Source organism: Pongo pygmaeus, chromosome 7 (genome assembly GCF_028885625.2).
Source record: "Pongo pygmaeus isolate AG05252 chromosome 7, NHGRI_mPonPyg2-v2.0_pri, whole genome shotgun sequence".
Classification (NCBI taxonomy): Eukaryota; Metazoa; Chordata; class Mammalia; order Primates; family Hominidae; genus Pongo; species Pongo pygmaeus.
The window spans coordinates 139,370,423-139,386,043 of record NC_072380.2 but is presented as its reverse complement, the minus strand read 5'-3'; the positions used below and the strand labels follow the sequence as shown (position 1 = coordinate 139,386,043).

The window sequence follows — 15,621 nt, the reverse complement described above, 5'->3', positions numbered from 1 at the left end:
TGTGACCTTTAGGGCAAGAAATATGTTCCAGGAAAGAAAAGAAACGACTGTTCCTCCGTCTCCAGGTACTCTGGGAAAAAACAGGTGAAAGGGAAAAGGCGCAAATACCAAACTCTCCTTCCCTGTCTCATTTCCACACTGGCAAGTTGTGTTTGCCTCCTAACTTCTCTCGGAAGGCAAGCGGAGCTCACAGCGCCAGCCCCAGGCGGCGGGTGGATTATTTACAGGGGGATTTAAACCCGCTCCAGCGCGGGGGCGTGGCCGGGCGGAGCCCCGAGGCCCGAGTGGGCGGGGTGGGGGCGGGGATCCCGGCCGCTCGGCGCAATGTGAAAAAGACCCGAGCTCGGGGAGTGAGCGCCTGTCTCTTTAAATGCCACGGGCTGCGCTCCCGCCCGGGAGCCCGGAGCCGGATCTACAATCCCGTCCCTCTAGCTCCGGTGCTTGTTGCTCGCCCGGGCCGAGCGGGAGCTGTTGCCGCCAGGCTGCGAGGCTGCCGTCTTCTCCTCCTCGCGCCCCACCTCCCCCGAGAGCTGGCTGAGGAGGGGCAGCCGCCCCAGCTGGCGGGAGGAGGCGCGGTGTGAACAGGGATTGCCCCCCGCCTTCAAGTATCGGGGCGCTACGCAGCCGCGGGGGAAAGACATGCCCCCAGTCTGCCCGCTGCGCTGCCCTCTGCCCAGCCTCGCTGCCGCCCGCGCCGGGAGAGGAGGGACTGCGGAGCCTTCACCTTCAAACTCGCTCTAGAAGTCTCGGGGCGCGGCAGGGAGCCCTTCCCCAGGCCCCACAGCCTCCACCTCTCCGCGGGTGAGTTTGCGCAGGTAACCCGAGCCTGAGGGCGGGCGCGGGGGAAGGGCGGGCGAGCCGGGAGGTGGTAGCGCTGCAGGTAAGCCAGGTAGGGTGACTCACCTGCCCAGGTCGCGCTCTGAGATCCTCGCTTGTTCCTCTTGGGGATGGATGCGTTGGTGGGGAGGAGGCGTCCCGGGGCTAGTTAGGGCCCGAGGGTGGGAGGGGAAGTTAGCAGAGGAGGGGGGATTGGCGTAAAGTTTCTCTTTCCTTCCCTCTTCCTGCCCAAGCTTGGCAGGTAGGGCGCAGGCGGAAGCAGTAGAAGCTGCTGATGCAATGGGCTTTTGCCAGGGCCAGGCGAAGGGCTGGGGACAGGGAGAACTGGAGTTGCCCAGTCTCCTGTGACCATGACCTTACAGGTGGAGAAACAAGGGAAAGCTCGCTACACCCGAGACTCCCCCTAAAATGGCTCTAGGTGCTGAGCCCCCACCGATTCTTTTTCGGAACAAAACCGCCCTTTTCACGGAGGGGCTCCTACATGGCTTTCTTGCCTTCCTCTCCCAACAGGTGGCCTCAGCCCCTGTCCGGGGACTTGTGCAAATGACCCTAGAGTTGGTTTCGCTTTCTCCCCTCGCGGCGGTGTGAACGAGTGTCCGCAGCGTGATGGGCAACCAGGTGGAGAAATTGACCCACCTAAGTTACAAGGAAGTTCCCACGGCAGACCCGACTGGCGTGGACCGGGACGACGGGCCCCGCATTGGGGTCTCCTACATTTTCTCCAATGACGATGAGGACGTGGAGCCGCAGCCGCCGCCTCAGGGGCCAGATGGCGGCGGCTTGCCCGACGGTGGGGACGGGCCGCCGCCGCCCCAGCCGCAGCCCTACGATCCGCGTCTGCACGAGGTGGAATGCTCCGTGTTCTACCGGGACGAATGCATCTACCAGAAGAGCTTCGCGCCGGGCTCGGCGGCGCTGAGTACCTACACACCCGAGAACCTGCTCAACAAGTGCAAGCCGGGCGATCTGGTGGAGTTCGTGTCGCAGGCTCAGTACCCGCACTGGGCCGTATATGTGGGTAACTTCCAGGTGGTGCACCTGCACCGGCTGGAGGTGATTAATAGCTTCCTGACTGACGCCAGCCAGGGCCGTCGCGGCCGCGTGGTCAACGATCTGTACCGCTACAAGCCGCTAAGTCCCAGCGCCGTGGTGCGCAACGCGCTGGCGCACGTGGGCGCCAAAGAGCGCGAGCTGAGCTGGCGCAACTCGGAGAGTTTCGCCGCCTGGTGCCGCTACGGCAAGCGCGAGTTCAAGATCGGCGGCGAGCTGCGCATCGGCAAGCAGCCCTACCGGCTGCAGATTCAGCTGTCGGCGCAGCGCAGCCACACGCTCGAGTTCCAGAGTCTAGAGGACCTGATCATGGAGAAGCGACGCAACGACCAGATCGGGCGCGCGGCGGTGCTGCAGGAGCTCGCCACGCACCTGCACCCGGCGGAGCCGGAGGAGGGCGACAACAACGTGGCGCGGACTACGCCGCCTCCCGGGCGCCCCCCTGCGCCCAGCTCCGAGGAGGAGGACCGAGAGGCAGTGGCACACTGATGGGCAAGCTGAGCGCAGAGCCGCGAAGGGGAACTGGTTGCAGTAGCAGCCGCTGCCCCCTTTCTCCCTCTCTTCCTCCCTCTTTTGCCACCGTCTGGGCCCCATCTGGGATTCCTGGGCCCTTTGGAAAAGAGTTGGTGAAATGCGCAGCCGGCTGTGGACGAGGGAGGAGGAAGGGGACAGAGGGAGCAGGTAGGAAACACTTTAGTTGGGGGTTGGGGGCGTCTCCCTCTGGCCACCTGTCTGTCTTCCTCTCCGCGGTGGGGCAAACTGTGGACTTGCCTGGCACTTAAACCTTGGGAGATCTGGGTTTATAATCGGCCATTCTTAAGCACGTGGAGTTGGGGGAAAGTTCGGAGTACCCATTACTGCCGTTGCTTCCTATCCTGGGTTTGGAAGAATCCTGGTGCAAAGGCCAGAGTGGGTTTGTGGAGTCGCCACCGCGGGACCAGCACGAAAGCTGTTTGTCTGCTTTGGCGGAGCTGAGCTGTGTATGGGATCCGGGAGGCTGGGGTGATTTATTTTATGGGATTCCTGGAGCGCAGGGCTGGTGAATCCATGACAAGGTCTGGGAGCAGCAGACCAAAACCACAGCAGCCTCCTATTAAGTGTAACAAATAGTTAAGCAAACTCGGGCTACAAACAAAGACTTTGCTACCTCCCTCCTCCACAACCCCCAAGTAATTAGTCTTCTGGAGCTGGCTCTTAGCTGAGGCTCCTGCTACCTCCTGCTCCACCCGCCCCTTCCTAGGTTACAAGTAAATCATTGTCAAGGGCCAGCCAGGGGAAGGTTTCAATTAAGGTTCTGTTCTGCTGCCTTTGTTTCTCCCCTGCTGTTGTAGGCACTTACAGCTGCGTTGTTATGAAAGGAGGGAATAGCCCTTTGTGTCTTTGATCTAATTAAACCTGCTCGGCTGTGTTCATCCGCAGGGCAGGTCACAGGGTTGGCTGTGCCACTCCATAAAGTATCTATTGTGGAAGCAGCCAAAAAGGGCTGCTGTGGCAGGAATTGGTTAATTTCTCCTTCCACTTCCCTTCCTGAATAGTGAAGGGAGCCCTTTTAAAACAAGGCTTTGGTGGTAATCCTGTGATTTTTTTTTTTTCTTCCCCCATCCCCTCACTGGCCCATCGCTCTCACCCTCACTTTTGTTCTGCTGGTGGGTAAAATCTTAGGCTGAACAGATATTTCAATGGTAAGATACTTATTTTGCTATCCACACTTGATGCAATTTAATTCAAGGTGCAAAGTCTTGTACTGCAGCAGTCTCCTTGTTTCTTGGAGAACACCTCCTTCAGAGCCCTTTGTTAAATAAGAGGGGTGACGTTAATCATAGATGCCACCTGGTTAGCACCGAATCTGACTTTGGTGACAGTCCTAAAGCACAGTTGGTGATTGTGAGATCTGTTAGCGGCAGGCTGAGCAGATACTACTTGGTTTGCTTGGTATGAGATACTACTGTTTGCTTAGTATGAGATTTTTTCCAGCCTCTCTCTTAAACTCCTGTGACATCTTCAATGATATGTGCCCTCAGTTGCAGCGTAGCTTCTCTGCTGCCTATTGCCATTGCTGTCTCAAAAGTTGAGTGAATTTTGAGGCGTCTTTTTTGTTTTCCTCTCATGGGAGTCATAAACTACTGTGTACAAGTCATTTTGTGATATGATTCTTAACAGTTGGAATAGAACCATAGTTTGGTACAGCCATGGCTATCGTCAGGTCTGTTGCCTGGAGATCTCTAAGTTAAGGCAACAAGACTTAAAGAATTTTCTAGTACACTTGTTTCACACATGGACGTTGAGGCCATAGTCTTTAAAAGCTTGGACCTTTGTAGCACCTCAACATGAAAGGGCATTAGCTATGTTTCCTGTTTTTACAGTGATCACCAAACAGATCTTGCCACTTTGATTGTTAAAAATGAACCACATTCTAGCCCTGGTCTGGGTCTTTGGAGGGAGATGAATTTCTTGTTGGAAATGTAAATCTAGTGTCCATATTTGATACTCTCACAGCTTTGTGTTTATTCTCTTTGCTCGTGGAATAGCAGAACAAGATAAACATGGGTTAAGACATTTAGGAGAACCTGCTATATCTAACCCAGCTGGATTTTCTTTCATGCTTAACACAGTAGTGAAAATAGAAGGTAGGCTGGGCACAGTGGCTCATGCCTATAATCCCAGCACTTTGGGAGGTTGAGGCAGGTAGATCACCTGAAGTTAGGAGTTCGAGACCAGCCTGGCCAACATGGCGAAACCCTGTCTCTACCACAAATACAGAAAATTAGCTGGGCGTGGTGGCCCGCACCTGTAATCCCTGCTCCTTGGGAGCCTGAGGCAGAAGAATTGCTTGAACCTGGGAGGCAGAGGTTGCAGTGAGCCGAGATCGCACCACTGCACTCCAGCCTGGGCAGCAGAGCAAGTAGTAATAACCACCGTGTAGACAAGTGGGAGGGAAGAATAGAACGGCACTGTCCAGCTCTGGGCTAGCCAGATCATTTTTCAACTCCCCCACCCGTCTCCTTGCTCTATCCCAGAATGGAAAGTGATGTATGGTCAGTCACGCTGAAGTATAGCAGCGACTGTGTTGAGAGAGAGCAGTGACTCTCTTCTAGAAAAGAGGTTTTCAATAACAGGGTTTGGAAATGAACTAGAATAGGAAATAGATCTTTTCAGATGCTACTTTCCCATGTAATACAAGCGTTTCTGCAGGGTACCAGAGATGTGAAATATGTGACACTTAAGAACAGTGATTTTTATTGGGAATTTTCTTAGGGTTATTACACTTAAAGCAACAACCAACTAGTAACAGCTCCAGGAAAGGGGAATGAATCAACTCTTGGTTCTTTCCTCAAGACAGCAGTGTTGTGGATAAGTGAGTTTTTAATGCCCTGGCAATGGCTACATTTGACACTTTAGAAAAAATAAACATATTTAATAATTTTTGTTTCTCCTTAGGAATAAGACTGTAGAACTGTTTTGTACTGTGAATTACGGATGCTCTTTGAAGGAAAGAAATATCGATTCCGATTCTAATGTTCTTCAGAAGTTCTGGCAGGGATAAGCAGGACATCGACTGGAACGTATGCTAAATGAAAGCAGACAAATTTATATTTTCTTACCTGAGCAAATATTTTATTGAAACTGCTTATGTATGTCAAAGGAGCCCACAACTTCAGCTACACAACTTTTTATATTGAAAGAACTCATACTTTTTGTAGCTTTTATTTCACATTTAATTTAAAATGACTTTTAGCACTAAAATGCCTAGAAGATTTTACTCCAGACCTATAAGGAAATGTTTAGTTTTTATGAAAAATGACAAGTCGATGGTTAAACTTCTCATGTCTTTGGTGCTTTGGCCCTAATAGCACTGGACAACACCACGACCACATGGAAACATATTTTTGGAAGCAAAACTTTAATTTTATATAACGTATGCTATGGAGAGCTAAGAAAATTTAAGGACTACTTGTTTTCTATTTTTTTTTCTTAATAAAATGGAATCCACTGTGTTGAAGACTCTTGATATCATGTGCTTGTCTAACCATTTTCTGTTTTATAAATTAGAATAAAATACAGTTGTGATCATGGTCATCAAATGGATTTGTTTGGAAAGCTACATCTTATTTGTGAAATGTTTTTTAAATCAGAGTAACTATAAACTGATTCAGCTTTTTGTTAAGTTGTATCGTTCTTGGCTATAATACTTGTGACTCATGAAGAATTATGTTGACAAACAGGATAAATTCCACATGATTTTATTTCCCAGTGAGTTGTATAAACTTTATTTTTGTTGAAGGTTGTATGTTAAATCAATGTTACATTCTTATATCACTTCTTGAGAAGGAAGTTCCGATTTGAAATTGTATCATTTCCTTCAAAATGAAGGGCAGTGCTTAGTTAAATAAAAGATTGATGATATCTTTTAAGCCATTTCCTCTTCACTATGTCTTATTAAAATAAAACCTGTCAAGTTCTTTTGAAAAAATGCTATGAGGGTTTCCAATAAACCATCTATTAGAGTTCACTGGATTTATTTATTTTTTTCCACTTGAATACCCTTTTTCTGACATTTTTGGTCCAAATTCAAGCTACTCAGTTTCCTCTAATTTCTCTGAGAATATTAGCATGCATCACCTTTGTATTGCACAGTAAACATTTTGTTGAATTCCTTTAGTGACTGAAAACCCTGCATCTACTTTGTGAAAATCACTTATCGCTGAACTATCAGTGTTCATGAAAAATGTCTTATGAACATAAATTTTCAATACATAGTGATTTTTCAGAATCCATGCAAAAATTGCTGGAAACCGCACTCATTATTGGAGTCTACACTGAGGAGTCTGTTTAGTAGCCCACCGGGAATCTGTGTTGCATCTTAAGTGGCTTCAGAGTTCCAGATGAAGGGAACGTATTTGCCACATAATTACAGAAAATGGGTGAACATAGGGGCACGGCACTGTTGGCATAAGGGATGCAGGTGCCAGTGTTTGGTAAGAGAACAGATGTGGCATCAGACTGGTGTGTGGGATGCCACTGGGTGCACTCCCTAGGCCAGCGCCTGAAGCCACCACCACAATCCCGTAAGGTTCAAATGCCTGGGCTTTTAAACAGGCTCCATGGCCAGGCGCGGTGGCTCACGCCTGTAATCCCAGCACTTTGGGAGGCTGAGATGGGCGGATCACAAGGTCAGGAGATCGAGACCATCCTGGCTAACACGGTGAAACCCCGTCTCTACTAAAAATACAAAAAATTAGCCAGGCGTGGTGGCGGTTGCCTGTAGTCCCAGCTCCTCGAGAGGCTGAGGCAGGAGAATGGCGTGAACCCGGGAGGCGGAGCTTGCAGCGAGCCGAGATCGCGCCACTGCACTCCAGCGTGGGCGACAAAGCGAGACTCCGTCTCAAAAAACAAAACGAAAAACAGCCTCCTGTGAGAATTTTTAATAGGAAGAAAGTTGAATGAAGGTTATAGGGAGCCCAAGCAGCAATGAGGCCATTTATCCCTAAAGCGGAAGTCTAATGTATCATGGCTCTCAGCTCTCATTGATGAGAAAGCAGGGGAAGGGGTGCTTAGTACACAATGTGCATTTATTTTTGGGTGATTTTGATGGAGGCTGTGGTTCCTATTTCTCCTAAGTGGACTGAGCTCGCTTAATGTAGGAAAATGACATGTTTGCGACTTCCGAAATGAACAGGCCCAGGATATGTGCAGAAAAGCGTTTATTTCCTTTTACTGAGTTTTCTGGGGAAACTACTCATTAAACAAATAGCAATTTTATCTGCAGAGTAGATGCAAGAATGGCTAGTGTCTGCATTTGCAATTGCAGTAAGGTACTGTCTATGAAGGGCTAGAAGATGCCGAGCCCTAGCCTGGGAACTAGAAATAAAGAGGTCGAAAAACAAGAACCTTGAGAAATAGCCCTGCCCTTGAGCCTATTTCTAAAGGGAAATCAATTTCACTCGTACATACAGGACAGATTATAATAAAAGGTGGACCTGTAAAGTATGGATGGTTGGTAGATATTCAAAACAGATGTGAGAAAGTTTAGAGTTTGAAAACTGGTATTAGGCATGTGGAGAAATCGGGTAGACCAAATGCATGAAGATACAAATAATGGAGAAAAGGAAGTAATGAATATAACTAATATTCACTAAACAATTAACCTGGAGGCTCTTCAATTCCTTGTGCCTAACATCCAAAGATAAAGCCAATCCTGGCCGGATGCAGTGACTCACACTTGTAATCCCAGTACTTTGGGAGGCCTTGGCAAAGAGATTGCTTGAGCCCAGGAGTTTGAGACCACCCTGGGCAACATGGTGAGACCCCCATCTCTAGAAAAAATAAAATTAGCCAGGTGTGGTGGCATATGCCTGTGATCCCAGCACTCAGGAGGCTGAGGTGGGAGCGTCGCTTGAGCCCAGGAGGTCGAGGCTGCAATGAGCCAAGATCATGCCAATGGCACTCCAGCCTGGGCAGGTGATAGAGTGAGACCCTGACTCAAAAAACAAAAATAGATAAATAAAGATAAACCAAGTCCATAGTTACTATCATCATGTAACTTTCATTCTAGTTAAGTAAGACAGATAACTACTTACCAAAATTGTGATAGGTGAAATGAAGGAAATGTACAGGGTGTAGAGGAGAATCTCTCCCCATCAATGAGTCAAAAAAGGCTTCCCTGAAGAAGTATTTTTGCTGCACCCCAGAAGTGGAGGAGGGAGCCAGGGGCTTCAGAATGGGTACTGATTACATTAAGGGAGGAAGGCTGGAGAGTGACTGAATGGACCTCAAGTGCCCTCAAAATGCCTTTGCTTCATGCTCCTGGTACACACCCATTTCTCCTTGGGGCTCTCTACTACACCAAGTTGTCCAACTTGTTCATGTATCTCCAACACTCACACAGGACCAGGCGAAGAAACCCCCACTGAAAAAAGTTTGAGTAAATGAATTTTGAGTTTGGACTTTGCCAGACTAAAAAGCCCCTAGATTATCTCAAGATGATGTTGTGACTGGTTTGAAAAGAATGAACGTGATAGTGTTTTTTAGGGTGCATTGAACAGGGGGAGCAAGTAAGTGACTCTGTCTTCCCTTCCTCTTAGAAGGCAACCTCTAGAACAGAAGGCAACTAGAGGTTGTTCTGGGTGGAAGGGTGCTAAGGATGACTTATATTGCCAGCCAGGTTATGGAATGGATTGTGAAGTCGGGCCTTTGCCTGGGTGCAAATCAATGGACAAGTGGCATTGGCCAGGCTGGAGGGAAGAGCAGTGGTAAAATGAAGCAGGGGGGTTTATAACCTGGCTGCTACAGCCTTGGAATTGTGATTGGGGAAGAGGTTATTTGGTTCAGTTGGCAAGCCATTGGCATAATATAGTACCTAGTGTCTTGTCCAGTGTGACCGTAAATGACTCAAAAGATGCGCACTCTGATACTTTCTTTGGAAAACTTATATAATGTAGTTAACTCCAAGAATCTAGTCATCTTGATAGTCAGTGCATTCTTTTTAAACTCATTACTTTGGAGAATTCTCAGTGACAATGCTAACCGGCAGGTAGAGGGTCTGACCTGGGCACACCGTATTGAATAGTGGTTAAGGCTTTACAATCAAACGACCTGGGTTTCTCCCCTCCAGCCTTCGCTTATTATTAGGCCAGTAATCTTGGCAGAAGTTACTTACTTTCTTGGAACCCATTTCCTCTTACAACGAGTTAATGGCATCCACCAATTCACTCTCTGAACTTCAGCTGCATTAGTAAAGTAATACAACTAATATATAGTATGTAATAATATAACTGAACTAAATCTACCTTAAATGGTGCTTGTGAGGACAAAATGGAATACTGCATGTAAATCTCAGATCAATAACTAGTATGGGCTGGGCACGGTGGCTCACGCCTGTAATCCCAGCACTTTGGGAGGACGAGGCAGGCGGATCACCTGAGGTCAGGAATTCGAGACCAGCCTGGCCAACATGGTGAAACCTCATCTCCACTAAAAATACAAAAATTAGCCAGGCATGGTGGTGTGTGTCTGTAATCCCAGCTACTTGGAGGCTGAGACAGGAGAATCACTTGAACCTGGGAGGCAGAGGTTGCAGTGAGCTGAGATCATGCCACTGTACTCCAGCCTGGGCGACAGAGTGAGACTCCCTCTTAAAAAAAGAAAAAAAAAACTAGTATGATTGGCTAGGGAAATCTGGGGTATTGTGTGTGTTCAAAAGCCTTAGTCAAAATGAAGTTATTGTCTGGGAGAGAGAGGTCTTCCCTTTGGTCTTGGAGAATTTCTTAGCTATGCATGAGAACTTGGTAAGATAAGAGATAACTAGTAAATACTTCAATTGTTTAGCACATGCTGTAATGTTTGAAATATTTCTTGGCCAGGTGAGGTGGCTCCCGCCTGTAATCCCAGCACTTTAGGAGGCCAAATTGGGAGGATCTCTTGAGTCTAGTAGTTTGAAACCAGCCTGGGCAATACAGTGAGACTCCATCTCATTAAAACAATAATAACGCCAGGCACAGTGGCTCATGCCTGTAATCTCAACACTTTGGGAGGCTAAGGCAGGCAGGTAACCTGAGGTCAGGAGTTTGAGACCAGTCTGGCCAACATGACGAAATATAAAAACTAGCCAGGCGTGGTGGCACACGCCTGTAGTCCCAGCTACTCAGGAGGCTGAGGCTGAAGAATCGCTTGGGAGGTGGAGGTTGCGGTGAACTGAGATCACGCAACTGCACTCCAGCCCGGGCAACAGAGTGAGACTCCATCTCAAAAACAAACAAACAGAACACCAAAACAATAACAAAAATTTTTTAAGAAATAATTTTTTGAGTATCGCTTTTTAGTAGATTAATCATTTACTTTGTTTACACATATTTATTATTAAATATGTATACTAATTAATTCAACACATTTACTGAGCACTTTGTTTGTTTGTTTGTTTAGGACTAGTTATGTTGCCCAGCTGGATTTGAACTTCTGGTCTCAAGCAGTCCTTCTGCCTCAGCCTCCCAAGTAGCTGGGACTACCAGCATGCACCTGTTAGTGAGCATTTTTAAGACACTGGGCTCTGGGTAGTCAGGGAGGGACAAAAAGGGATTTTACAGTAATAACATAAACAATGATGATGTCACCTTGTCCACTCTGTCCTACTTTAATCACCACAGACTTTCTGAACAGATACTAATATTATGTTCATTTTACAGTTGAGGAAAGAAGTTTAGGGAAATTAAGTGATTTGTCCAAAATTACATAACTAATAAATGACAACTTCTGACCAGGAACAGGAAAGCTGGTCTCCAAAGCCCCAGGCTACTCTTCCTACACTGAAAGATCGCCTGATCACCCCTTCCCTGTCCTTCCTGTCACCCCATGGAGAGTACTCGGAACCCTCTTCTGCTCCAACAAGTGGCATGCCGCATTATCTGAATAGCATTTATGTTTCCACTTTTATTGAAGCAACCCTGGAGGCAAGAAGAAGCAGGAACAAGAGAGGCAACTCATCCAGAAGGACTTTGCATTCTTATGGGTAACAGTAACAGGCCCCAGGGTAATCAACCCACCCTCCCTGTTGCCAAGCACTGTGACAGTCTCTCCTTCAATTGTTCCTCCTCTGTCTGCGTGACTTCTTTACCGCCCCCCAGTACATATAGACATCAGGCCACATAGCCTGCTTCTCGTCATGGCTCCAATCCCTGACCTCCAATGTAACCTTGGGCAAGTTAGTAACTTCTTTCAGCCACCTTGACTAATTTAAAAACCAAGGCTATTAGGAGTGCCTACTCCATTAAGCTGTTCATTGACTTACATGAACAGCTTAGTGCATCACAGGGCACTTAGGTGTGGCATGGTGACCCTATGCGTTGGCTCCGCTGCAAATGGCTTGATTTGAGATGTGTTGCCTTGAGCAAGTCCCTTTACCATGCTAGGAACTTGGTTCCGGGTCTGTGTGTGTGGAGCACACAGCGCAATCTATGGCAAGGTTTCAGGTGTAACATTATCCTTTGAGATGGCTGTAAGACGTTGCTCTTTGTTTTAATGAATACTCGTTCCTTGGCCATCACCCTAAACCTCATTCATGTGAAAAACAGGACCTGGCACGGTGAGTCACGCCTATAATCCCAGCACTTAACCACCTAAGGTCAGGAGTTTGAGACCAGCCTGGCCAACGTGGTGAAACTGCATCTCTACTAAAAATAAAAAAATTACCTGGGTGTGGTGGCAGGTGCCTGTAATCCAAGCTACTCAGGAGGCTGAGGCAGGATAATCTCTTGAACCTGGGAGGCAGAGGTTGCAGTGACCCACAGCACTCCAGCCTGGGTGACAAAACAAGACTCTATCTCAAAACGAAAACAAAAACAAAAAAAATGGTTAATAATGATAATAATTGAATGAATTTCAGGAAGTGCTTTTATTGTGAAAAGTTGGCACTATCTCCAAAACTTTTTTATTGAATTGGCAAATTTTGATATTATGTTTAATATTATAAACCAAACCTAAGCAGTGGCTAGGGAAAAAGCAAATTAATCCGTGTCTCCTTTATTTTAGAAAACATGTTCAGAGGTTTTCGTTTGTTTTAAATTTTGCTTCATTCAATGATTTGTTGTGTTTTGTTTTCCATCCCAGAGTATATTTCTCTTTACTATCTGACTCTACTCTTGGGTAACACATCACAGCCCGTGGAGAGAATGCTTGTGTATCTCAGTGGATATGCATGCTTTATTCTGATGTATTCTGAGAGGATCTGTTTCTTCTCATAGTTCAGAAATAGCAGAGTTGTCCATAAAGCCATAAAACATCAAAATGGTACTTTGTGCTGACATTTATTTTGGTACTTTTTAAAAAATTAAAACTTCTTTTTCTTTTTTTTTTTTTTTTTTTTTTTTGAGAGTCTCTGTCACCCAGGCTGGAGTGCAGTGGCACGATCTCAGCTCACTGCAACCTCCACCTTTCGGGTTCAAGCGATTCTCCTGCCTCAGCCTCCTGAGTAGCTGGAACTACAGGCACCCACCACCATGCCCTGCTAATTTTTGTATCTTTAGTAGACACGGGATTTCACCATGATGTCCAGGCTGGTCTCAAACTCCTGCCCTCAAGTGATCCCCCTGCCTCAGCCTCTCAAAGTGCTGGGATTACAGGCGTGAGCCACCATGCTCAGCCAAGACACTATTTTTTAGAGCAGTTTTAGGTTCCCAGAGAGGTCCCACATGCCTCTCCTCCCCCTCTCCCCACAACTACTCCCCCATTAACATTAGGCATCCGTGTGGTACAATTATTACAATCAATACGCTGACATTGTCCAGTCTTTATCCACCAAAGTTCACAGTTTACATTACAGTTCACTGTTTGTGTTGTACATTCTGTAGTTTTTGACAAATCCACTATTACAGTATCCAGGAAAATAACTTTACGTGTAACTATTTCTCCTTCTTCCTTTCTTCCCCGCCAGGGCTGAGAATTGGACTATTTTCAGCTGCTCTTATCTGGCCTTAGAGACACTTGTCGGCAGGCCCCTCTGCTGCTTTCGCCAGGCCAAATGACGTTCCTGGCTACAGCCATGTCTGTTCATTCCTTAAGTGTTTATGAAGGCCCACCAGGCATTGTTCTACCACTGGGTCTAAAAAGAGGAATAGCACGTGGTTCAGGTGTCTGCCCAGATTCCCTGGGAGGAAGACAGACAGGCTGACAGTAGATGCAATTCCTGTGATAAAGTGTGATGATAAGGTTCCAGAAAGCCCCAGGCCTAGGGCGCCACTGAGTGGGGTCAGCTAACCTTCCCCCCACCCCAACAACCCACCCCTTGGAAGTGGGAGGGGTAAGCAATAGACTTCTTGGGGAAGGTTAAGCAGGTAGGGCATGTCTTATCAGAGAAAGATTCCAACATAATCCTGCTCCCATCTTATCAGCCCTTTATTTTAATGGTGAAACACACATATCTGTCCTTGCACGTGTGTGACAACTGGAGTGGGATAGGGAGTGGAAAGTGGGAGCCAATACTAGAAATTGATTAGTAACTCCCTTTTTTCATATTGCTGACATAGACTCAGCCAATTAGATTACATTATTATTATTATTATTATTATTATTATTATTATTTGAGATAGAGTCTCACCCTGTTGCCCAGGCTGGAGTGCAGCAGTGCGATCTTGGCTCACTGCAACCTCCGCCTCCTGGGTTCAACCAAGTCTGGCTAATTTTTGTATTTTCAGTAGAGACAGGATTTCACCATGTTGTCCAGGCAGGCCTTGAACTCCTGGCCTCAAGTGATCTGCCCACCTCAGCATCCCAAAATGTTGGGATTACAGGCATGAGCCACCACACTTGGGTAGTTTTTAAATTTTTGTGTTTTTTTGTAGAGTTGGAGTCTCGCTATGTTGCCTAGTTTGGTGTCAAACTCCTGGCCTCAAGAGATCCCTCTGCCTTAGCCTCCCAAAGCGTTGGGATTACAGGCATGAGCCACTGCGCCCAGGTTTGTTTTCTTTTTTCTCAAATTACATCTTGCTACCCATATTTCACTGCCATGTTTTTTTAAAAAACCTTGTCAATAAATCAGGACTTTTATTTTAGTACATAAAGTGTCTGGAACATTTTTAACAGCTGGCTATTATAGGAAAGCAGCTTCTGTTTCTTATTTACCCATTGTCTCATTAATGCCAATTTAAGCCATCTCCAACTTTTCCTAATTACAAATGATACCACAAACATCTTGCTATACCTGTTCTTGGCATATATGTATTTCTGAAGGATATAATCACTGAAGTGAAATTTCTAAATAAAGGTCATGCACAATTAAATTTTGTGGGGTTTTTTTGTTTTGTTTTGTTTGTTTTTTTTTGAGACGGAGTCTCACTCTGTCACCCAGGCTGGAGTGCAATGGCGCGATCTCAGCTCAGTGCAACCTCCGCCTCCTGGGTTTAAACAATTCTCCTGCCTCAGCCTCCCGAGTAGCTGGGTTTATAGGCGCCCACCACCAAGCCTGACTAATTTTTGTATTTTTAATAGAGACGGGGTTTCGCCATGTTGACCAGGCTTGTTTTAAACTCCTGACCCCAGGTGACCCGCTGCCTCATCCTCCCAAAGTGCTGGGATTACAGGTGTGAGCCATTGCACCCAGCCTCAAATTTTGATAGGAACAACCGTATGGCCCTCTATAAAAGATGGTGCCAATTTTCAATAATGCTAATAACATACTCAATTGTTTGAAAATATTTGCCTACTCACAGGTAAAAAATAATATATTGTTTCTATTAGTATTGTATTTTTTACAACCTGAATGAGTCTCATTTATTCTGCCAAAAATTCAAAAATTCAAATCAGTGGGTCACCAGTTTTCTTCTATGGCAGACATTTGAATTCAGTCCCAAGCACTTGGTTGCTGGATTCACTCAGTGATTTTTTTTTTCTTTTTTGTTTGAGACAGAGTGTCACTCTGTCACCCAGGCTGGAGTGCAATGGTGTGATCTTGGCTCACTGTAGGCTCTGCCTCCTGAGTTCAAGCAATTCTCCTGCCTCAGCCTCCCAAGTAGCTGGGATTACAGGTGCCTGCCACCATGCCCAGCTAAGTTTTGTATTTTTAGTAGAGACACGGTTTCACCACATTGACCAGGCTGGTCTTGAGCTCCTGACCTCAAGTGATCAGCCCACCTTGGCCTTCCAAAGTGCTGGGATTACAGGCATGAGCCACCGCACCCAGCCCCATAGTTTTTTATCCCTCTATTGTATGTCTCTTCCCACTAGAATAAGGGCAAAGACCTCAGTTGC

The 15,621-nt window shown here is 46.7% G+C and overlaps 1 protein-coding gene and 1 long non-coding RNA gene across 4 annotated transcripts in view; one reads left to right on the top strand and one right to left on the bottom strand.

The window, feature by feature from the left end:
- The window catches only part of LOC134740045 (uncharacterized), a 338,647-nt gene extending 337,295 nt beyond the window's left edge, over positions 1-1,352 (bottom strand). For both annotated transcript variants that reach the window (XR_010127287.1, XR_010127288.1), the window contains exon 1: positions 904-1,352. This is a non-coding gene — a long non-coding RNA (uncharacterized LOC134740045). The remainder of the gene's footprint in view (positions 1-903) is intronic.
- A 91-nt stretch (positions 1,353-1,443) lies between these two features.
- On the top strand, positions 1,444-5,956 carry LRATD2 (LRAT domain containing 2). 2 transcript variants are annotated; one of them, XR_010127286.1, is made up of 2 exons: positions 1,444-2,568; positions 5,326-5,956. XR_010127286.1 is itself a non-coding variant. In XM_063669064.1 (1 exon), exon 1 carries the CDS (start codon positions 1,444-1,446, stop codon positions 2,374-2,376), a length of 933 nt encoding a protein of 310 aa, XP_063525134.1. In that variant the 3' UTR covers positions 2,377-5,956. The 2 variants fall into 2 exon arrangements, 1 of the variants encoding a protein (XP_063525134.1); XM_063669064.1 differs by having other exon boundaries at positions 1,444-5,956.
- Positions 5,957-15,621: the final 9,665 nt, after the last annotated feature.